Genomic DNA, 25,360 nt, shown 5'->3' with positions numbered 1-25,360 from the left:
GGCTAGAAACTTGCAGATCACGAGTTCTACTCCCTTCTTGGGCACAAAGCCAGTTGAGTAACCTTGGGCTAGTCATTTTTTCTCAGTTCCGGGAAGGAGGCAGTGGCAAACCACTTCTAAAAAGCCTTGCCAAAAAACTGCAGGGACTTGTCCAGGCAGTCTTCAATTATAAGTGCAAACAGTGAATCCAAACATACTTGGTTATGTTAGATCTTGTTTTAAAATATGGAGATGGGTAGTCAGTCTCTAGCTGACAAGATTGCGCACTCTTCCCCCCCCCCCCTTTTTTTTTTGAAAATGCTCAGGATCCAAAATTCATGCTTAGATAATTACAGGCATCTTCTAAGAGGCATCCATATCTCTATGAGCGTGAAAAGGAAATGCTCCTTTTAAAATGATGTTGCCATTACTTGTTTTCAAAGTTAACATTGACCATAACTTTGATTTTGACAATTTTAGGTTTTTTTGGCCTGCTGGTTTATATATTTTAAACATCAAATTGTAAAAATTTCCCAGATTTTACATTTTCTAGCCTTTATTATTACCTCTGCCTTTATTTTGAAAATTGCCTATGCAACTAGAATCTCCATAAAGGGACAGCTTTAAATATATAGTCTGACATTTAAAGTTTGACTTTAGTACAGAGTTCGAATGTGTATCATTAATTGTACACAGTTGTATGGAGAAATAAAGCAGACAGTGTTTGCTGCATCAGACGATTGCTGAGAAAGAACTAAAGAGAGGGAGGGCGAGAGGGAATTCTTCCTATTTATGACTTAAACATTTTTCTAACCATGCAACTTTTAGGGAAAAAAGCTAACTGTCTTTAGTGTTTGAGAAAAGGTCTCAATCCCTTAGAGGCTCTTTAGAAAAGGTTATGTTGACATCAGGGGTTTGGCAGAGCCAATTTCCAAAGTACCCTACTGAACGTTGGCCTTCTAAAACAAAATCCCCTGCTATGCCCACCTGTAATAGAAATAGTATTATTTGTGGCAGTCATATTTCTAGGCAACAAGTGGACAGTGTTTCCTATTTGAATGAATAGTATTAGTGCTGTGCTAGACTAACCCTGGATATTAAAAGTCTTGGCAAATTATAAAAGACTTGCTACTGCTCCCATTGTCTCATTTAATAAGAATTTGTGCTTTTCTTGCCTGTCTTCTTCATGTCCCTTGCACCCTTCCTCCTAGCAGCCATACTTTTTCATACTTTGCACTTCATAATTCAGGAGCATTCTGAGTAAATTCTTCCATTTGTAAACATAAAGCTGAGCTATAACAGTTACAGTGCTGTCAAGCTATCAGCTGAATCTAATCAGTTGTAGGGCCGGAAGTCCTGTGTCTCTTCAAATACATTCAAGTTCATATTCGTATGGTCTTGCCTACAAAAATGTGTGAACAATTTTTTCTCAATAATGATTTCAACATTGGGTTGAAATTGGGTTCTCTGCACGTTATTAACAAGTTATTAATCTCATTCATGAGCACTAATCCAGTAGCTTTTAATCAGTTAACGCACCTATGGTAACACAAGCTCGACATGAACACAAAACCGTAATCTATCTCATGTTTTCCATATTATAATGAGAATATATATATATTGTTACTGCCAACTGAAGTAAATTTCATTGTTTTGATTGTCAGAAATCATTTCTTTTACATTTATCTGTATTCAGCTGCTGCATTGATCAGTACTTGATATCTCATGGATGGTGACATTATGAATGAGGGAGAAACGTTTCTTTATTCATTTCTCTATAATCATGCATATACAGGGCGGGGCATAACCTTTTCCTAGGGGGTCACAGCAAGATCGACAGCAGTTTACAACTTCCGCGACACCTCATTTTAAAACCCATAAAAAACTGAATTGAATGAGCTATTAAATGTTAAATTTGCTTTAAGAATGGCTGGAAAATTCAATTCGGAAGAACAAAGGATCATTGACAGAATAAAATGCATTGCCTTTCAAGAGGCTCGCGATGCTGGAGCGACGTTTATCAATCGAAAATGGATTGCAAACAAATTGAAACGTCATCCGGATTGGGTTACTGATAATTGGAACAAAACAGCCCAAGAATGTTTCACAAAATTTGGAGAAGGGCGTCCTCTGCAACTGTCCCAAGAAAGCAAAGCCATCATTGCAACTGGCAGTCGCAAACAACGAAAAGGAAACCGAAAAGTGGCCCAAGAAATCCTTCAAATTCGTGGAAAACGAGTTGATCAAAGGACAATCGGCCGATATCGAGAACGAGAAGGTTTGAAGCCATTCCACGTCATTTGCAAACCATTGAAAACTCAAACACACGTTCAAGATCGGCTTTGGTTGTGCGATTGGTTGTCTGAATGGACCGAGGAAGATTTTCTTCATTTGGCGCCATCTGACAAATTCTTCGTTTATGCCATTCGAAAACCGAATTTCCAGAACGATCGAATTTGGGTTAAAGACGTCGACGACATCGCCAAACATGAACGATATCGACAAATCGTTCGCAATCCGACTTGCATCGGGATTTTCGTCATTTTCACAGCCAAGAAACTGCATTGGGTTTTGAAGGATAAAGGGGAATCCTGGGATGGCAGTTATTTCCGTGAGAAAATTTTATTGGAGAATGTCATTCCATTTCTCAGTGATCCAGACAATGTCTTGGTGGTTGGTGAGGCTGTCTTTCTTCATGACAAAGCTCCTTGCATGCGTGCAAATGCGACTCAGCAATTGTTAAAGGAAAACAATGTCGAATTTTGGGGCAATGACGTCTGGCCGGGAAATTCGCCAGATCTCAATCCGGCAGAGAACATTGGGGCCATAATTAAGGATGAAGTGGAAGCTCTGATGATTCAGGAGCAAGGTCAAAATCGATATTCGGTTGAAACTTTGAGAATGAATTTGGAAACTGTGTTGAAAAATCTGGAAAATCGAACGGAACTGTTTGAAGATTTGTTGTGTTCTTATCCACCTCGTTTGAATGCTGTTCGAAGGGCTAATGGTGGTCATACTGACTATTAAATCGTGTCAATAAACTCAGTTTTTGATGGGCTTTCGAATGGTGTATGAATTATTTGTGTTGTTATTACAAGTGTTGCTGTGACCCCCTAGGAAAAGGTTATGCCCCGCCCTGTATCAGGATTCCAAGTAACACCCCCAATGAAAGAAGACTCCGAGGCTCGGAAGTTCCTCAAAGTTCCATTTTATTAGAGATGTCATATTGGCATATCTGGGAAAACCTGAATCTGAAAGCTTCCAGGTTCTCTATACCCAAATGAAAGTCCAAGCCCCTGCCCAGCACCCACATGGCCATCACATGGCCCAAATAGGAACCATCCCTACTGGAGTTACCTCCCAGTCATACCCCTCCAGGTGCAGGGCAAAATGTTCTTGACTCTTTGAGAAAGGAATGTTATGAGTATATATCTCCCATACTTCAAATAATCTCCCCTCCCATTTTACCATACCATTGAATTTGACAGGACTGAAGGCCCAATGCAAAATATGGCTTCCAGGCCTGACAACATAACTGATATCCAGACAGTTATATCTGTTTTATTTGGCCTTTCCTTAACCCCAAAAAACCCCATTATCATAATCTTCCTTCAAAAGCTCTTCTTTTTGAGAATTTTATCCATTTATGAACAGAAAAGTAAAACAATATTTCTTCACGCCTGCTAGCTTTTATACTTCACTCCTACAGATTCTCATGATGGGACTTTCCTATTTTTACAGCAACCAGGCCTTGGGTTATTGAACTCACTGAGCTATCCACCATAATCCCAAATCACTTTCCTGTTAAATTCCATCATCACACACCGTGTGAGCATATACGTAAAGTTAGGTTGCTTTGCTGCGTTGTGCAGCATCTTACCCTGCAATTTGACTACCTCAGTCTCCCAATTTGGAAATATATTTTTCAAGCTTTTTGAAGTCCCCCCCCCCCCCTGTTTATTGTTTCATTTCAAACAACCTAAATTTGTTGCTGCCCTTCTAACAGCAATGTAAATTGCATTCAAGTTCAAAGACATGACTGGAATAATAGTTACTGCATTCAATTGTAAAATTTCATGAGATGATACATTGGGAATATAGTTGATTCTGATTTTCTACAATTCACTTGACGTTTAACTTTTTTTGTTCTAAATGTAGGCTGTCGGTTGCACATGCTAAGCATCTGTATTGTGAGTTTCTGAGTAGCCATTTATTGCATAGACTTGGGTAATAAAGACGCTACATTCAGGCAATTACAAAGCCTGAATACCATACAGGCTTTTGCTAATCTTTTGTTGTTTTTTCTTCTTTGCTTGTATTTAGGACTTTTCAGAACTGGAAAAGAGAGATCCCCAGGAGTTAGTTGGTAAGTACTATTAAAATATTATTTTACCGTCACCTTGAATGATTGATGCTATTTTAAATGTTCATATAATTCCCTTCTCACTATAAAATCCGGCAAGGCCAATGGATGGAGATGAAAGAAGAAAGGCTCCACAGTCTGGGCCTAACTTTTGCAAGATGGCCATGTACAGTAATAGACTCCTTTTTCTTCTCTGGGACCTTTTTTTCTGCCTACTCAACGTTTCTTCTTTGTTTGAGTTTGCTCAAGTACACATGTACTTATTCATAACTCTTCACAGCCAGCTACTTTTCCTCCTTTGTATAAGAATTACACCTCTGGCAGCCATTGTTCTCATTTTTCTATACAATCGTTTCTTTTTCATGCTTGATCTTTCCCATTTGTCCCAAATATTCCTTCTTTCCCCTCAAATGGCTACAGAGGGCAACTGTTATCCTGCCCATCTACTATAGCATACTCTTTTTTTGCTCAAAGGCTATAGATGAACTACAGAAGAACTACTATTCCACCCACTTTGTTTATTTTCTGTTTAATCATTATGTGAACCCATTTTATATCCTTAAGTGACACTGAGGAGATTGCTGGGAAAAGTTGCTTGAGGAAAAAAAAAGGAATCCAAACCTCTTCAGTGGCTTCCTACTCCCACAGATTAATATTTTATTTCTATAAATGAATTTATCCTTCTTCCTGATGAAGGAATCAAAGACCTTAACAAGTTATCTATAATTTAGGAAGAGTAATAGGTACCACCCTGAGATTTTATTAGCACTTATAATAATTCTCCGAGTATTACTAAGATGATATAAAAGAGTTGGGAAAGGAACATTATCAAGAATTGGTATTAAAATACGTTGATTTCATTGTATATCCCTGAATCTACGAATAAGTTAGTTAACTGTATTTCTGTTGTAAAATGTATGCTTGATTTGCACATTGATGCTCCTGATGTTTGTTTTGCTGCTACCAGAAAGTAAGAAAACCTGCTCTGCTTTGCATAAGATTAAAAGTTTTGGATTGTGGAGAATGCCAGTTTAAAATTTATTGCTCCCTATTGTTCCTGCAAAGATTTTTGTGTACATTGAATAGTTAGATGCAGTACTTCAGCAAGGCATAAGTTGGAGAGACCATTTCATTTTGCAAAAGACTGAGTGTCCCCTGGTTTTTTTTTAGCACATTCCTTCATTAATATTACCTATTAAAAACTTAGGTATAAGCATAATTTTGCAATATGGTTAAAGCAGAAAACCATTTCAACGTGAGAGATATGCACAATACTCTCGGATTTTTTCTTTTACAAGCTTGAGCATGTTTCCTTCAAAAATTAAATGTTTGGGCTTTTGTTTTATCTCTGGCTTTTACTATAGTCAGGTTTTGCAGTTTTTTGTTTTTTTTATGCAGATACCCATACTGCTCGAGGCAGCTTACATGATGATTTCTACTCATTTTATACCTTACAAAGCAATCCCGTAAAGTAGATTGCTCTGCGGGAAGAGTGGCATCCCAAAGCTATCCAGCGAAGTCTGTGGCTAACCCGGAGTCTTCAGTCTATATTTTACAAGTCCAGTCCAACCCCACTTAATGAACACTATTCTCCTCCCCTTTAAATTAAATTAATTTAATTATTCTTCCAACCATGCACAGATATACACCTATACTTTAATATACATATATTAACTGAACTGCTGGCACTGGTGCCACACGTTAAATGCCATCTCCCAAACACCAGACTCATTGACGAATGGCAATGATGGGAGATTAGAGCCCAACACATTAGATTATAGCATGATCAGTGACTCGGTGAAAATATGAAAAAGAAAAAGGGATTTCAGAACTGCTATATAAATTGAGGGGAGGGGAAGGCAGAAATAGATAGGAGTAAGGCATAGCAGAGCATGAATGAATCAGTTTTCATAACATGAACACAGACACTTGAAAATAATTGATGGTCCTGGAATGAAGAGAAAAATTAAAGTTTTAGCAAGTTGCCAGAGGAGAAAAATAGTAAATAGAGTATTAGTTGAATAGGCACTTGATTTGGGCAATGAATGCGTGGTTTGACTTATGGGAGATCTTGGAGAAATAACTTTGAAATCATTTATCTGAAGTTAATTTGCAGAAGGCTAATTGGCTTGCTTTCCCTTGAACATGGGCAGCTCCCACTCCATGGAGCAAAAGGCAAGTTTCAGTCTCATTGTATGCCTTCTGTAAAGTGAGATGTATATATTTACAATATATTGCCGTAATGATTTACAATAACTTTTTAGGAATCGTTTTATGATTGGCTGCACCTAGATTGCCCATATCTAGCATATTTAACCATTCATAAAATGGTTGGGAGGTTTTGATACAGAAGTGAAAACACACCCTGTTCTTCTGTGCTTTTGCAAATGCAGGCAATAGGATCACATTTTAGACCTGGATAATGGTGTCTTTTCTGCAACTCATGTTGCAGAATTTCTGGTACTCTACTATAGGGATGACATGCAAAAATAATCAACCTTATTTTGCTTTAGGAAATAATTAAAAACGGAACTATTCTCAATGTTGCTATGTCCATTATTGCATATCTATTGATCGTTTCTATGATTTTTATTGAATGGTTTTAATTGTCTTAAGATTGCTTACTTGGATGTGTAATTGTATTATTGATGTTTTGTTACTGCTGTAATTGTAAGCTGCTCACAGTCCTTTGATTGGAATAAATAGCTAGTGGGTTGCTACACAGAAAGGCTTTCTCCGAGGAAATAGTCGATTTCAAATGGTTGCGGTAAACCTTATTCATCGTTTTCATCCATCCATAGAGGAAAAGCTTGAAAACTGATGAAACACTCAGTTTTCAGAAAATATTGTAAAGGCATAATATAATTTCCCTATGAGGCACAGTTTTGTAGTCGATTTGACAAGAAACTGCACCCTACTAATGGGTGGCAGAAGTACAGGAAGTGCTCAACGTACAACCATATTCGTAGTTACAACAGCACTAAAAAAAAGTGACTCAAGACCAGTTTTCACTGGTCTTACAACCATTGCAGCATCTCCATGGTCACATGATCAAAATTTGAAAGCTTAGCAACTGGTTCATATTGCAGTGTGTCTCAGAGTCATGTGATCCCCTTTTGCAACCACCTGGCAAGCAGAGCCAATGGGGGAAGCCAGACTCACTTTACAACCATGTTGCTAACAAGTACAGTGATTCACGTAACATCTGTGGCAATAAAAGTCATAAAATGGGGAGAAGAAGGCGGGGCTTAGCAGTGAGAAGACGGAGTTTCAGGCTATTCCTGAAATTCCCCTATTCCGAAGGAAATTGGACGGGTCGTCTCTGATCCTAGCTGTCCCAGAGAGACAGTGAAAGGTTAGGGGAGATCCAGTGACCTCAGAGACGTTCGCAAGTCTCTGGGGGGCTTGGAATTCAACCCCTTTTGCCAGCTCCTTCTGGATTAGCTGTAAGCTAACCGAAACTGCAGGTTGCCCCTAAGAATGGTGGAAGTGGTTTCAACTGGTAAGCTGATTTTATTACTCAAAGAGATACGGTCCGCATTAAAATTTAAGCTAATTGAAGCCAAAGAAGAGAAAAATCTAGCGGCGAATTGTTTTTTTTATAGATTTATGGCCGGTGGTTACCCTATTTCTTAAATGCTTTTAATGATATTTACGTGGATAAAGGAAAGATTACTCCAACATTCCCTCTGACTCTTCTTAAGTGGGCTGTAAACCAATTTACTACAATTTGGCTTTTCACAATCTGACACTTTTATTGCTTGGCTGTGTTGGTCTAAGATCAGATAAGATCGCACAGCTCCCAGCGTGTTCTTACTTGCAAATATCTTAAAGCTTCTAGCTGCGTCACAACATGGCGTCTATACATGCTCCAAAAGGTTCGTTTCAAATGATTTTCTCTGCATTTCAAAAGTTGTTTGACTCATATGAAAGATTTGAAAAAAAGCTGGACTATTTAACATTAAAATATGAAGAAAAAAGTGAGAACGTTGAATGTTTGAATGTTCCTGAAATACAAATGAAGAATGTCAGAAACGAAGTTTTTCAACTTGCTGACACGCCGGGCATCTGGTTTACTTCGGAGGGAGAAAGAGATGCAACGCTTGAAACGCTTAAGAGCCAAGGTGGCGCGGTGGTTAAATGCAGCACTGCAAGCTACTGCTAGATTAGCAGGTCAGCAGTTCAAATCTCACCGGCTCAGGGTTGACTCAGCCTTCCATCCTTCCGAGGTGGGTAAAATGAGGACCCAGATTGTTGGGGGCAATATGCTGACTCTCTGTAAACCGCTTAGAGAGGCCTGAAAGGCCTATGAAGCGGTATATAAGTCTAAGTCTACTGCTATTGAAAGTGGGGCAGCCATACAGAAGATTTATTTCAAAAGACAGAGTGCAGGAGGAATGAGAAGCATTAAAGAATCTACTTTATGAAACATCATTTGCAGAATTTTCGATACCACCCTTGAGAATTAAAGACAAACTGAAAAGTGTAACAAGCCGAGGACAACGTTATTATTACATCAGAGGTATCCTGAGCAAAAAGGTGCGAAGATATTCCTGTTTGGACTTGCTTATAAAAACATTTGGTAAACCTGTTCCGCGAATGGCAATAGGACTAAGGAAGCTTTGTTATTGGAGAGACATAGGCTGATAGATGGAAGAATATGATTTAAAATTAGCTAAATCTAATTACTCTTATTTATAATAGACATAGCTGAATAATAATTGATATTGATAGTAATGTATATAATGTAGAGTTGATATGATAAATAATAATTGGATATGAGAAGGGAAGGTTGGAAATATTTTTGGACCATATACAAAGGTTATTAATCACAATAATTATCACTATTAAAAAATAGAATAAAATATATACAGTTAAATGTTAACTAATATGGGGAAAATGTTACGATATACGATATAATTACATAAAGAAGGGAGAATGATAATAAACTATACTGCATGGAAGATGGAATTTTTGATATTAAATATTATGGATGTTCAGCTAAAACAGGATATGAGGATTTGATGTTAATAGAGGATTTTAAAAACAAGTAAATGTCAGCATGTGGTTATGGATTAAATCTTTGGCATATTTAAGGATGAAGGATATTTAAATAACTCTAGTCAACTAAAAGTGGAGGTATAATGATGTCAATATGGTAAACATTTGAGTTAAGATATTTGAATTAATATGAATTAATGGAAGAGATGCACCAAAACATGTTGTAACCAGCTGATATACTTTTTTTATAATATATACCTGTGTTCCTTTTTTCTTTTTTTCTTTTTTTGGTTTCTCTTTTGATTTTTTTCTTTTTTCCCACTGGTGTGGGCATGTATTGTTTAAGAAACAAAATTATTATTATTATTATTATTATTATTATTATTATTATTATTATTATTATTATTATTATTATTGTACAATTGTATCACAGCGGCCAGTTGTTTCGCCGGATTTGGCATTGGTTACTAGTCGGGCCCCACCCAGGGGCCTAGGACGTCATAACGTATTTTCGTAATATGCGTGCAGATCCAAGCAGTGCGGCTTTTTGCATTTGACTGATGGTGATTTTGTCAATTTTTAACTGTTTTAAATGTAATTCCAGTGCTTTTGGAATAGCACCCAGTGTGCCAATTACCACTGGAATTACCACTGCTGGTTTGTGCCATAGTCGTTGAATTTCGATTTTTAAGTCCTGGTATCTTGCGATTTTTTCATGTTCCTTCTCGGCGACCCTGCTATCACCTGGTATTGCGATGTCTATGATTGTGACCTTATTTTTCTCAACCAGTGTGATGTCTGGTGTATTATGCGCCAGTATTTTGTCGGTTTGTATACGGAAATCCCACAAGATCTTGACCATCTGATTTTCGGTGACTTTTTCAGGCTGATGTTCCCACCAGTTTGTTGCTGTTTTAATATTATAATTTTTGCACAAATTCCAGTGGATCATTTGTGCTACTGAATTGTGCCACAATTTATAATCAGTCTGCACGATTTTTTTACAGCAGCTGAGTATGTGATCAACAGTTTCATCAGCTTCTTTGCAAAGTCTGCATTTGGCATCATCAGAGGATTTTTCGATTTTGGCCTTAATGGCATTTGTGCGGATAGCTTGTTCTTGCGCAGCCAGGATTAGTGACTCTGTTTCTTTCTTTAATGTACCTGTTTTTAACCATAACCAAGTTTGTTCACTGTCCACTTTATCTTTTATTTTTTCCAGAAATTGACCATGCAGTGCTTTGTTCTGCCAACTCTCCATTCTTGATTTTATCACATCTTTTCTGTATTCTTGTTTCGTCTGTTGGGCCTTCAGTAGATTTTTGTTCTTTACTTCGATTAATAGATGTTCTTGAGTGTCTTTTAAATAATCAGCCAGTGCATGTTTTTCTTCTTCAACTGTTTGCTTCACTTGTAATAATCCTCTGCCACCTGATTTTCGGGGCAGATATAGTCTGTCAGTATCACCACGTGGATGTAAACTGTAGTGCATTGTCATTAGTTTCCTGGTTTTTCGGTCCAAAAGGTCCAAATCAGCTTGTGTCCAGTTAACTATGCCAGCTGTGTATCTTATAACTGGTATTGCCCAGGTATTTATGGCCTTGATTGTATTTCCACCATTCAATTTAGATTTCAAAATTTTCCTAACTCTGTTGGTGTACTCTCGCCTGACAATAGTTTTTACTTCTCCATGCTTGATGTTATCCAACTGCAGAATGCCTAAGTATTTGTAGGCTTCATTTTCTTTGCATTTAATTAGTTGGCCATTGGGCATTTCAATTCCCTCAGATGCAGTGATTTTGCCCCTTTTTATGGATACAGTGGCGCATTTTTCCATGCCAAACTGCATTGAAATATCGGTGCTGAATACTCGGACTGTATTTGTCAATGATTGGATTTCTATTTCTGACTTTCCATAGAGTTTCAAATCATCCATATATAGTAAATGCGAGATTTTTTCAGCTTTTTTGGCTGTTTGGTAGCCTAATTTCATTTTTTTAAAGATTACTGATAGTGGGATCATTGCGATGATGAAGAGAAGAGGTGAAAGTGAATCACCCTGGAAAATTCCTCGCTTGATATTAACCATTCCGTAGCTCTCATTCCCTACTGCCAACTCAGTTCTCCATTGTTTCATTGCCTTTTCAGTAAAGGATGTAATATTTTTGCTAATGCCAGTTGTTTCTAAGCATTTTATGATCCAACTATGTGGCAGTGAGTCAAATGCCTTTTTGTAATCAATCCAGACCATATTCAAGTTCGTTTTTCTGTTCTTACAATTTTCTAATATCATTTTATCAATTAGAAGCTGATCTTTTGTGCCCCTGCTCCTTCTTTTGTTGCCTTTTTGCTCTACTGGCAAGATGTTGTTTGTTTCCAAATAATCCATCATGTTATCTGCAATAATGCCTGTGAGTAATTTGAAGGTTGTTGGTAAGCATGTTATTGGTCTATAGTTTTCAGGTGTTGTTCCTTTAGTTGCATCTTTCTGAATCAAGTATGTTTTTCCAGTTGTCAACCATTCATCAATTTGGCCCTTTTGTAAAATTTCATTCCGTTGCCTGGCCAATATTGCATGTAAACTGGTCAGATATTTGAGTCAGAAACCATGTAATTGGTCCTTTCCAGGTGATGTCCAATTCTTCACCTTTTTAACTCGATTTTTGACCATCTCAGTTGTTATTTCTAATGCTTGCATTTGTTTGTTGCCAATGCTTTTCTCAAAGTCATGTATCCACTTTGCTTCCTTGTTGTAGTCCTTTGCATTTTCCCACAATTCTTTCCAGAATTCAACTGTGGCCTGCTTTTCTGGTTTTTCACTTTTGGTGTCACCATTCACATTAAGACTTTGATAAAAACGCCGTTGGTCTGATCGAAATTGCTGATTTTGTTTATATTGGATGATTCGTGCCTCATAGCTTTCAATTTTTCTAGCTGTTGCTGTTATCTGCTGTTTTACAATCTCTACAGCTTCATTGATGTTTCTTGTATCCAATCTATATCTTCTGATTAGCCGATCTATGATTTTGTTGTTTTTAAGCCGTTGCTCATGCATGTTCTTTAAGTTACTAGCATCTGCCCTTAATTTTTTGATTTTTTGTTCTAGACGGATTTTCCACTTTGGCTTTGATGCTTTTTCTGTTGTGTGACTAGGTACTTTAATTTTAATGCCTAGTTCGTTAGTGACTATTACAGCTGCGCTGTACATTAACTGGTTTGTTTCCAAGATGGATCCCGGTTCAATTGTTGAAAACACTGCATTAACCATTTTCATGATAGGGGCCAAAATTTTCTTAGGCACAGTTTTTAGTGATGGTAAACGTTGCCTTTCCTCATTAAGCAGAAAATGCTCCATGATCTTATCCTTCAATTCTTTTTGTTTTTGAGTTAGTTCATCAGTTGGTTCAGTGATAACTGGTTCTAGTGGTGGTGATGTTATTTCCTCCCTGAGAGCTTCTTCTGGGAGTTCTACTATAGTGTCTTTAGTTGTGTCTTGAATATCAGTTATTTCCGCTTGTGATATTGTTTTTTGGGTTTTGCAATTTGCCTGAATTTCCTCATGTTCAACTTCACTAAACACTTTATTCCGTATAATAAATCGCCTTTGATCTGCTAGTCGTTGTTCACTAACATTTGAATCTGGATATTGTTGTTTCCATAATTCATACATTCGCTTTAAATATCCTCTTTTTTCTGGCTCTGAGTTGTAGTAACAGGCCATTATGGCACGGTTTTCATCTGCACTATATTTTTGTCGTTTTGATGGCTGGTCCACTTGTAGCCCACTTGTCGACGGATGTCCAGGGACCCCAACATTCGCCGCGGCCCTTGTTAACCCGCGCGACGACCGATGCGGTATGGAATTCTTATTCGTTTTTTTCACCATATTGTATGGGTTGGCGGGGGGTTTTTTACGGGACCAGATGCCAACCTGATCCCAACCTTCCTCCTTTCTCATCCGGGCTTGGGACCGGCAACGGCGGAGTTGTTGTTGTTGTTATTATTATTATTATTATTATTATTATTATTATACTACAATTGTATCACAGCGGCCAGTTGTTTCGCCGGATTTGGCATTGGTTACTAGTCGGGCCCCACCCAGGGGCCTAGGACGTCGTAACGTATTTTCATAATATGCGTGCAGATCCAAGCAGTGCGGCTTTTTGCATTTGACTGATGGTGATTTTGTCAATTTTTAACTGTTTTAAATGTAATTCCAGTGCTTTTGGTATAGCACCCAGTGTACCAATTACCACTGGAATTATCACTGCTGGTTTGTGCCATAGTCGTTGAAATTATTATTATTATTATTATTATTATTATTATTATTATTATTATTATTATAGTCAAATGAAAATGGATATATGATGAAGGTGATATGTATGAATATTTGAGTTAAAATGCTTGAGTTAACATGAATTATGTTTGTTGACTGTGGAAGAGATGCACAAAAGTCTATTTGTAACCAACTGATACACTTTCTATAGCATGTAAAGAAAGATGTTGTATTTGTTTTAAATTAAAAATTAAAAAATTTTAATTAAAAAAAAGTCATAAAATGGGTCAGGACTTAACAAACTGCCTCTCTCAGAAACAGAAATTTTGGGCTTAATGGTGGTTGTAAGTTGAGGACTACCTGTACCAATAAGATAATGATGACTTTTGGTTTGGAGAAATGCAAGATGATACAGCTGTAGAGTTTCTTTAAGGGCAGGGAAGGTTTTGTGTCTTTGAATCAGTCTTGACTCCTGGCGACTGCCTTGGCAAGTTCCTGTAGTTTTCTTAGCAAGGTCTTGGAACTACAACAAAATGTACCATATTCTTTGGAGTATAAGACACACCTTTCCCCCCCCCCCAAAAGAGGGTGAAAATTTGGGTGTGTTTTATATACTGAATACAGCATTTTTGGCGTCCCAAATCTCTGTCCCCTTAGCAAAAATGGATATGCAGAGGGTTTGGGAAGCTTGCAAAGTGCTCCTGGGGGCTGGGAAGGGCAAAAATGAGCAAAAAATTGGCTGTTTTTTGCTTGTTTTTTTGAGGGGCCAGCCCCCAAGAGCACTTTGTAGGCCTCTCAAACTCTCTGCTTGCCTCATTTGTCCCAAAAAAATGAGGCATGCAGAGGGTCTGGAAGGCCTGCAAAGTGTAAAAACTTTTTTAAAAAAATTTACCTCTTCAAAATCTTGGTGCATCTTATACTCCGAAAAATTCAGTAGTTTTCTTAGCAAGGTCTTAGCAAGGTTTACCATGGCCTGCTTCCCTAGGGCTGAGAGAGAATGACTGGCCAAAGTTACCCAGCTAGTTTGGGCTTAGATGCGGCTAAACCTCATGGTCTCCCAGCTTCTAGCCTGGCGTTTTAACCCCTAGAAAAGATTCACTAAAGTTAGGTAGTGTTCTGCCAATAAAGCTAATCTTTGCAGTATAAGCGGATTTCCTATACTGCTGATGATGGAATATTTAGTGATACATTTTTAACTCCAGTCAAGTCCCAGCTTATTAAAGTAGCTTGCATTGCGTTAGTCAAACCTTTTGTCAAAACCATAGCTGCAAGGTATGGATAATTATTTATTTTGCAAATGTGCTGGTTGGACTCATAGGGTGAGTCATGTCTAGAGTCAACATCCTGGATTCCCAACACAGTATTCTTTAGACTGGAAAGCAGCAAGGGTACACACCCTGGCAGGAGTTGCAGCCAGTGTCACTGATTGGGCTTCCAACAAAAGTAAAATTTCATCTTTGCCAAAATCGCATAATGAAGAATATATAAATGTCTACCATTGCATCCTGGCATTGTGCTCCTTTTCAAAGGAAAGATACTGGAGTGAAAATACCAGATGCAATTACCCTCTGTTTTCTTCTTTCTCTATACTGTAATAATCTTAGGCGTAAGCATCCAGTAGATTTAAATACCCATACAGATGCTTTGTCTACCTACTAATTGCTTTTTAAGATATATATTATAACCCTTTTCTCTCTTTGATTGTCTTTCTCTTAAAGGATTACTATGTTACCTAGTGTGCTAAATTGATTCAGAAAAACTCGGCACCGATTCACCCATTGGGCCACCTAGACTAGAGTGACTTGAGGCACCCATTAGAAAATGAGCATAGAATACACCATACTCAAGAATTATTACCTGCTGTTTAGTATTTGCTATTTGATTGTTAAGTCACTCTCCAAGCAGCACACTATTTCTGTGTGATTTCTCTGAACATGTCTTCTTCATTTTTTTTAATGTAAAATGGTAGTAAGGAGAAGTTTTATATACATCTACAGCTTTTGTTTACAGGTGGCACACAGTAAATATATACTTAGGTTCCGTGTAGGCTAAGGATTTCAGTTTAGGCTAAGGAATACATTCAGGATTTTGCCCTTATGAAATTTTTTAAAACCCTCATCTTATCCCAGGTGTTGAACTCTTGTCTAATCTCCAAGATCAATAAACATCATTTGTGTTTTGCTTTTTGCCTCACTGGCCCCTATTGAAGTGCAGTTCTTAATTAAAAACAATTGCCCCGACTCTCACAACAGTAGCTGTAAGTCTGTAGCTTTTGTTGTCAGGAGGTTCTGGAATCAGCTCGCGTTTCTCTGGAGATGTTGGCAAGATTTCTTTTTCTCATAAAAACACATTCTCTGGAAATGTCAAAGAACATTTCTTTGTCACTTGTGACTGCTGGAGAATTCAACCCTGCATACCATCCTAAAAGAAAATATAATTGAGGAATTGTTCCAATTATAGCATCTTCAACAAATTTCCAAAGCTTGTCAGTAGAACAGAAACTCAGATAAATATATTGCCTATATATCACAATGGAGGCCTGGCTGAGAGTCACTATTAGTAAGCTACATACAGAATTGTGGTTTTACCTTTACTTAGTTTTTTTTCCCCATAGGCAGCAGATAAAGGTAATAAAGATGCAATGTACCAGGAAGCTCAGTGATTAGTACTATTAGAATGGTAAAAACGAATGAAAAGAGGTTTGTTCTTTTCCATGAACTGTCCCACCCTATCATGTTCTTTATAGTAACAATTGAAAATTCAGTGAAAACATTTGTTCACAAATGAACTTTTCAGACTACAGGCAGAGCCTCATGCCAAGGGGAGAACTGGAGTGCAGTACACAACGTTGCCTTGGAATAATACACTTAGAAAAGCAGCCATTTTTTCTGTTGTCAATAATCTATACACGACCCTGCTGAATATTTATCAGATTATGCCTTTTGCAATGTGTCTTAAATGAGGAACGTCAACAAACATCTTGTAGCATCTTGAGGCTTTCAATCACACCCTTGATTAACAAATGACTTAGGGAAAATATACAAACAGGTTGCCTATATGGAAAAGCTTTTGAATTGACCTTCTGTCATATTAAAGGCAACTTACAAAATTATAGGTAATGAAATGCAAATTTTGGCTATATGACAACCCCACTAGTCCCGATCCCTACAATATTCTGTTAGTATGAACTGCAGCTTCTACCAACTTTAGCCAAAGTGTCCAATAGGAAATGGAGATTTTGAAAATTATAGTTATATGCAAAGAGAAATGTATTGTATGCGTGCTTATTTGTCAATTAACTTACTTTCCAGATTTTAGGAACCGCTTGTTTCGATTATCTATTGTTAATTTCACAATGCAACTTTTACAAATAAACTTAATTTGCTGTAACTTCTAATTCTGATCACCTCTTTTCTTTCTAGCTTCCTTCTCTGAGCGGGTGAGGAACATGTTACCTGATGAGATCAAAATCCCCCCAGAACCACAAGGCAGATGTTCCAACCACTTACAAGTAAGATTTTCCTTGATTTCCCCCCCCCCATTTTTCTAATCACTAAGATCTCCTGTATTTAATCACCACCCTAATCTGAGATTCTGCAAAAAAAAAAAAAACACCTGTTTCAGGAGCCTTGAACAAAGGTCTAACCATGAACATTTTCTTTCATATTCATTTGTAATTGTAAAGAGTTCCTGTCTGTCAGAGGCTATTAAGCCAAAAGATAGCAATAGCAATAGCAGTTAGACTTATATACCGCTTCATAGGGCTTTCAGCCCTCTCTAAGCGGTTTACAGAGTCAGCATATTGCCCCCACAGTCTGGGTCCTCATTTTACCCACCTCGGAAGGATGGAAGGCTGAGTCAACCCTGAGCCGGTGAGATTTGAACCGCTGAACTGCAGATAACAGTCAGCTGAAGTGGCTGCAGTACAGCACTCTAACCACTAACCAGATGCTGTTGTCACTTGACACTCACATATTCATCCTGATTTTTTTTAATACAAAGTGGCTGAAATCATTAACAATATTTAAAGCAACAATCTATTGGTATGGGATTCTTAAGAACACTCTTTGAAGAGGGAAGAATGCATCTGTGTATCAAGGTATCTGGTTTTTTTCCTTCCAAGATAAGCAGTTGCATACTGGACTCTTAAGAGACCTTTTACATATATTAAGGAAGTGTTTGCACTTTCAGACATGCTGCACTCTAGATATAATTTTTTTACAGCTTAAGCATCATGTTCTTAGTTTATCAACCAAAATTCCTCTTAATGTGTGACCATGCATAATTATAATTATAGCTACTCTGTTTAAATTTTTTAAGTTCAGCAATTATCTGTAGAAGAGCAGTCTAGTTCACACACAATACATTATGAATATTATACTGTTGCACTGTAATTAAAACGGGGTTGTGGAATCTGTGGTTCTTCAGACACTTTGGAACACAAACCTAAAATTGCGCTAGCTAACATAGCCAATAATGAGAAGATGCTAAGAACTTTAGTTCTTGAGAACTATTGACCTTGTCTTCTGAGAATACCTGGTTTATCATTCAAAACATCTGAAATGTACTAAATTCTTTCATCTCTGGTTTTTTTGGGGGTAAAGTGTCAATTTACCTTCTTTTTCAATACTATATACCTGACCGTTGTCATTCCTTTGATTATATTCCTATATTTTTCCTTTAGGACAAAATACAGAAGCTATATGAAAGGAAAATGAAGGAAGGTATGGACATGAATTTGATAATTCAAAGGAAAAAAGAGTTTCGAAATCCCAGGTAAGTAGTAGTCTGGGAGCACATTTGTAGGCCACCAAGATCAAAACTTAAGTGAATGCCAAATGTTCATACAAGGCCTTCACTGGGATCATAATATTGACATAATAAGCTCCAACTCTCACATTTATATGCAACAATGAAGACTCAGAGTCCAGAAGTATATACTGTACTACTACTTAGAGAATATCTGTGGACTCTTCATGAGTTGAGATTGGACTGAAGGGAGAACAGTTTTTGTTTCTGGAACTGGCTAAAGATGACTACAATTGGTTTTCTGTGTAGAATAAGCTTGGTCAAGCTTTAAACTTGATGAAAATATGCAAACTGGTTGATACTTGGGTTCTCCCATGCTCCCTTCCCCCAAATTTCCTTTATAGCAGGCAGGTACCACCCACAAGAACCGCATGTGGCCCTGGACAGCTGGTAATGCAGCCCCACAAGATCATAATAAAAAGTATTTTAGAAAAAAGAAACTTGTTATTTGTACATTCATCTTTACTCAGTACAGTGCAGCCAAGCCAGGCCAAAAGGTTGGACATGCTTGCTCTATAGGGAGATTAAGCAAGCCATGTAAACATTCTGTCTTCTGAAATACCATTCCCTACAAATGATTGAGGGCTTATTCTTAAATCATTCCCCCAAGTTCAGTTAAATGGTTCCTATGCGTTTTGTAGGCAAGATGGAAAAAAGGCAAAATGGAACATATCATCTGTAGAAGTGGAAGGGCAATAGTAGATAGCATTGTATAGTCATGGAAAGTTTCAGCCTTGATTTCATCTTTCCTTCTTCCACGGACCCCTGAGAAATAAATTAGATGTTCTTTTTAGTGTGTTGTTCAAGCTTCCTGAAAATAATATGACTAATATAATGCAATATCAATTTTGAGCATAAATATGTCTTAACGCACACTGGTTTACTCCAAGCCAGCCAGAAACTATTCAGTGACTTCAAATGGGACATAAAATAATGGAAATAATACGTTGCAATGCTTCGTTTCAGCATCTATGAGAAGCTGATCCAGTTTTGTGCAATTGATGAACTTGGTACTAACTATCCAAAGGTAAGTAGATTTAAAAGACTGGGTCAATCACAACTTTTTGTAGATATTTTGTTGGTTATAAAAAATAAATTCTTTCCCACATAGCTTGGAGCATTATATTCTTTTCTGACTAGGAGCAGCTTCCTATTCTGTGGCATGAGGGGGGGAAAAGAGAATTACAAAACTGGAGCACTTACAGTAACTGAGGAAAAGGATTGCATTTGTATCTGATATATTGTAAATATACAAATAGGCACTATCTTCACCATTCTGCCATTATTAAGAATTACTCTTCTTGTAGCTAGGATAAATAAATAAATAAATCAAGCTGAAGCTTTAGAACCATTGCTTCTCAGAATTTGTGGTCCATTATAATTCCCACTCTCACAGCACAATTTTATATATTCACTGCCTTGAATTACTATATATATATATACACACACACACACACACACACACACACACACACACATATATATATATTTATCAGCACAAATACAACAAATGTAACAAAGGCAACAGTAAAAATATTGGGTTTCTGTCATGATGGACTCTTGTGACGAGCCAATAGACAGATAATGGAAGCAGTTAGCTTCCTCCCATAACTGGGGCATACCAGGGGTTGTGACACTATATATGTGTGTGTGTGTGTGTGTGTGTGTGTGTGTGTGTGTGTGTGTGTGTGTGTGTATGACAAGATTAAAAAAACAACACAATCTTTTACGACAGTCTGAGTCAGGGTTTTTTATTTCTTTACGTATTGCATAATTTAAAATCTACATATGTAACGGATTTTTTTCTGTTTTCTTTTAGGACATGTTTGATCCTCATGGGTGGGCTGAAGATTCATATTATGAGGCACTAGGTATTGAAGATTTTTCTTCCATGCTTTCTCTACATTTCTAAATTCTAGTAAAATGGAGAAAACGTGTGGTTAAAATAATGCATCTTCTTTGTATGCTCTCTGTTTTTCAAAGAGCTCAAAGCATTAGTTATGGCTTTTATTTCCCCTTTAGGTAAATTAGAAGAAACAAACAAATGTTTTTGATAGATAAGGTTTGATGCTGAAAATATTGAGATACCACTTCTTTTGACTAACATATTTAAATCTGTTGGATGTATTTACTGTTATGTGGCTCTCTTTTCAGCAAAAGCACAGAAAATTGAAATGGACAAGCTAGAAAAAGCCAAGAAAGAGCGAACAAAGGTATCTATTACATTTTGGAATATAAAAAATTAAAATGTTGCATTCCCCAGGCTGCACTTTGATAAATCTGCAGTTAATTAAATTAAACAAATTAGACATTCTTTTCTTGACCAAAGATGACAGATATTTCAAGTATTCCAAATGAATAGATAAGGATGAGAAGTAAGTATGGAGATATATAGTCATGTTTCTATTCCCAATAACCTGGCACTTTCCAACTTTATTTATATTTGAGTGTGTGTACAGGTAGTTCTCGACTTACAGCAGTTCGTTTGGTGACTGTTTGAAGTTGCAATGGCACTAAAAAGTGACTTATGACTGTTTTTCACACTTACAACTATTGCAGCATTCCCCAGCTCATGTGATCAAAATTCAGATGCTTGGCAACTGACTCATATTTTTAACAGTTGCAGTGTGCCGAGGCCCTATGATCACTTTGTGGCCTTCTAACAGCAAAGTCAATGGGGAAACCAGATTCACTTGAAACCATGTTAATAACTGTGGCAAGAATGGTCATAAAATGGGACAAAATTCATTAATAGATGTCTTGCTTAAAGACAGAAATATTGGACTCAATTGTGGTTACAAGTTGAGGATTATCTGTATATTTGTATCTATAGCTTTATGAAACAATTCCTTGTGCTAAGGAATTGTTCACCTCAAAATCAACCTTATCATTCTCCTGTAGAACCCAGTATATTTAGCTAGTAGAGGCCTGAATTTAGTGTATATTATCCAAGTAGTTAACAAGATATACATGAGGGTTTCTCAGTAGCATGTTTGGATCTTGGTTCTTTTCACAGCCATTCAAATTGTTCCTTACATTGTATTGTAATTGCATAATTCTGTGATTTGCCTCCTTCCTGCAATGATCTTGGACTTGTCGAAGTATGATGGGATTGTTGGGATTTTCCCAGCCACTATTTTGCCCTTGTTGATGCAAATTGTTAAGGTTATGCTTGAAGAGACATACTTTCTAGAAATTCTAATTTCCTTATGTTTCAATTGTCAAATAGTATGAAGTTCTAATTAATTAATTGTTTTAAATCCCTTTTATTCTAATTGAGAGAAGTAGTATTTAAATAAGATTGAATAAGAAAATGGAGGAGACCCCCTCTTGTCTGCTATTCATGAAGAAAAATCATTATTATTTCCTGATAAATAGCTGAGTGCTCATGCATTGAATCTCTGTGATCCTGCCTGGATTGAGAACAGGAACAAAGATGTGTTCTTAATATTTTTTTTTGGGGGGGGGAGTGTTCTTAATTCCTTTGGATAAAATCAGAAGCACAGTATAATGGCCCTTCCTTTTTTTTCTAGATTGAATTTGTTACAGGCACTAAAAAAGGGACAACAAATGCTCCTTCTACAACCACCACAACAGCTAGCACTGCGGGTGGAGGTAAGTAAGAAGTCTAGATTTGATTTTTTGTTCTTCTTTATTTGATAAAGCCCTGCTTCTTCATTTGTCCATCACTCTTTCAACATTGTGCATCTTGATCTCCGGTCAACCAAGTGATGCTATTATGCTTAGTGTCTGGAGGCTATTTAAGTTACCATACTTTTTGGAATATAAGACGCACCTTTTTCCCTCAAAAAAGAGGGAAAATCTGGGTGCATTTTAGGAACACTCTACAAGCCTCCAAAGGGCTATTTGTGGCCTTTTTTTTAAAAAAACGGACCTGTTTCGCAAAAAACGGGCTATTTTTGGGAGGTTTGCAGAGTGCAAAAACTTTTTTTTTAACTTGCCTCTTCAAAACCTTGGTGCATCTTATACTCCAAAAAATACGGTACATAGACCTGTTCAAGACTAGCATTCAGTGTAAGAGTCTTCCTGGACTTCACAGCCTCTGTTAAATTATCACATGAGAACTGTGGACTTCTACAGGTTTATGGCCTTCAGATTCATCTGAGATGCTGCAAGTTGTACCCTTTCCTGGACTTGAAGTCCCTCCTCATGATCACTCAGGTCTGGCCATTTAAGAGATTGCTTCTGTCCTGTTATTTTTGCTTTCCTCATAAGATCTGACACAGTTGAATGTGCTTTGTATCCTAGCTATTAAACACTGTCATCCAGAAGGCGCATATTTTCTGTTATAGTGTTTGCCTCCTGTAACCCCAGGGATTGGGCTGCCCTACAGTCTTTATACATTTTTCAAAAACTGGGCATTGGCCCCAGGCTGCGGGATATGATAATGGTGCCCATTTGATATGTATTGTTGCTTTGGGTTCTGATGCATATCTCCCCCTCTTACTTTCTTTATGAGTTTTTGATGTTTTAAAAGTCAGCTTTGAGTTGGGCACTCTTATAAATCTAAAGAAATAAATAAGGTTTCCATTGATAGAGTACCCATGAAAGTTTATAGCAATCATTTGTTAGTCTCAAATGTGACGATAATGTTGTCGCATTGGACAACTCATTTGAGATTAATGATTCCCCCAACAGCATTTTGAAGTGGAATGGGGTGTCTTTGAAAGCATTTTACTTTGGAGGGAAAGTAAATTTGTGATAAGGAGAATTTTGTCTAACCAAGACTGTTGAAATTCATGCTTTCTTTCAATACACAGATGCACAGAAGAGGAAAAGCAAATGGGATTCTGCCATTCCTGTGACAACAATAGCTCAGCCCACCATTCTCACAACCACTGCAACATTACCGGCTGTTGTAACTGTAACCACCAGTGCAAGTGGCTCCAAAACAACAGTAATTTCAGCTGTTGGCACCATAGTGAAAAAGGCAAAACAGTGACAGGCACAGTAAAGAAACTGATTGAGCGACTGAAGCTTTTTTTTTTCAAATTTGACTGACACCAAAATCACTGTCTTTGAAATACAGAGGGACAATTTTTTCCTGATGTGGAAATGAAAGACTGTTTGGAAAAAGACAAGTGGACCGTCTTATGTATAATGGAATTTTTCTGTGGGAAAAAACTCCTAAGCTTTGCTATGACTGCTTCCTAAAGTACTGTGTGCAATGCAGTGTCACCGTGTCAATGTTATGCTTCATTGAAAACTGTATTACAATTGTCACTACCTTAGGATCTTCATGCAGTGTGAAGCTCTTTAAGAAGCTTTTAGAAGAAAAACTGTACTGAGTTGGACCATTTAGTAACATTTTTTTTTCTGTTTGCCTCCAAGAATTATAGGCAAGATTCAATACTCCCATCAAAAGTTTAAGAAGAAAAAGAGTATGTGACAATTCAGTTTCATGGAGGTCATCATATGGACTAAGATGAGTTATTCCAATGCAATCCATTTAGATTAAATGTCATAAATCAGGAACTGGAACATTTTGAAAATTGAGACTTCATATTAGTAGCCCTTCCTGTCTTTGGGGGATCTTTGTGCAGATCCGAACGCAACTGATAGGAAGGTTTATGTGAACAAGAAATCAAATAGAATCTCTCTATGGTGGCATTTTTGTTAGAGTTCTACATAAACATTTTAGATGTCTTTTGTGTATGTGTGATAGTAACAAAGGTTTCAAATACAGATGTATATAACTTACTGATTTCAGAACAGAATTTTCCAGTGACTTCCAGAACATTCTGTTCTCTCTCTGGACAATGCTGACTCTCCTCGCAAACCATGCCATTTCGGGGGCAATTGGGCAGTTTCAGAAGTAAATCCTCTGAATCATTACCTGTGTTCCCTATATTTTCAAACTATGTAATTGTACAATAATGCCATTTTTACCACTGTAATTACAAAAATGCTATCATTTTAAATTTGTATAAGCTTTCTTACAGGTTTGACTTAAATGTTGGAATATAAAAACAACTTTTGAAAATGCATCTCATTTTTATTGCTGCCATTTGTTTTACATTACATTAGCTGTCAAATATATATTACACTTCAGAGCATCCAGTGAATGTTGAATTTCATTGGATGAGTTGGGGAGGGGGAATAGCATAGCTGAAAGTGTTCAGCCAGGTTTTCTTCATTCCAACAAAAATAAGCTTGATGCTATACATTTAAAATACTTATAGGAGAATAAAGGACCTCCTTTAGGCCAATCGTCTTGTTTTTTTCTTTCAACCATTTGGGCCTCCTTGAAATCCTTCATGCAAGCCGCAAGTGGCTAGTACCTTCCTGCCCAAGTTCCTTAGCAATTACCGGTAGTCCTCGACTTACAACAGTTCATTTAGTGACCAAAGTTACAATGGCACTGAAAATATTGACCTAAGACCATTTTTCATACTTACAACCATTGCAGCATCCCAATGGTCACGTGATTTACATTCAGATGATTGACAAGTGACTCGTATTTATGACCGTTGCAGTGTTCAGAAATCATTTTACGGACTTCTAACAAGCAAAGTCAATGGGGAAACCAAATTCACTTAACCATGTTACTAATTTAACAACTGCAGTGATTCACTTCACAAATTTGGCAAGAAAAGTCGTAAAATGAGAAATTCACTTAACAAACTTTTCACTTAACATACATTTTGGGCTCAACTGTGGTCGTAAGGTGAGACTACCTGTATTATTAGTTTGTGATATTAATTAGTAGAACTTGGAGCATCCTTGACATTACAACAAGTAGCTGGTGTTAGCATAATCCTTCTCTAATTCCCTTCTAGAATATTTGACATTGGAGGCCCTCGCTGTATCTTGAGACAGTATATTTATTTGCACAAGGTTCCTTTTTATTTTCCCACTTCTGTGGCGGATGATCCTGGAGTTTACATTTAAAGAAATGTTCAATTAGATTG

General features: G+C 37.2%; 1 protein-coding gene across 2 annotated transcripts in view; it reads left to right on the top strand.

Annotated features, from left to right (window-relative positions):
* The window catches only part of SAP30BP (SAP30 binding protein), a 60,903-nt gene extending 36,467 nt beyond the window's left edge, over window positions 1-24,436 (top strand). For both annotated transcript variants that reach the window (XM_014051592.2, XM_014051595.2), the window contains 8 exons: window positions 4,303-4,345; window positions 17,042-17,130; window positions 18,304-18,395; window positions 19,395-19,455; window positions 20,248-20,299; window positions 20,583-20,641; window positions 21,962-22,043; window positions 23,210-24,436. In XM_014051592.2, coding sequence (XP_013907067.1) covers window positions 4,303-4,345; window positions 17,042-17,130; window positions 18,304-18,395; window positions 19,395-19,455; window positions 20,248-20,299; window positions 20,583-20,641; window positions 21,962-22,043; window positions 23,210-23,391 — 660 coding nt within the window. In that variant the 3' untranslated portion in view covers window positions 23,392-24,436. The remainder of the gene's footprint in view (window positions 1-4,302; window positions 4,346-17,041; window positions 17,131-18,303; window positions 18,396-19,394; window positions 19,456-20,247; window positions 20,300-20,582; window positions 20,642-21,961; window positions 22,044-23,209) is intronic.
* The last annotated feature ends 924 nt before the right edge of the window (window positions 24,437-25,360 follow it).

This window comes from Thamnophis sirtalis, unplaced genomic scaffold (genome assembly GCF_051295495.1).
Source record: "Thamnophis sirtalis isolate CommonGarterSnake01/CBP01778 unplaced genomic scaffold, rThaSir2_p1.2 scaffold_3, whole genome shotgun sequence".
In the NCBI taxonomy this organism is placed as follows: domain Eukaryota; kingdom Metazoa; phylum Chordata; class Lepidosauria; order Squamata; family Natricidae; genus Thamnophis; species Thamnophis sirtalis.
This window is presented reverse-complemented; position numbering and strand designations above follow the sequence as displayed.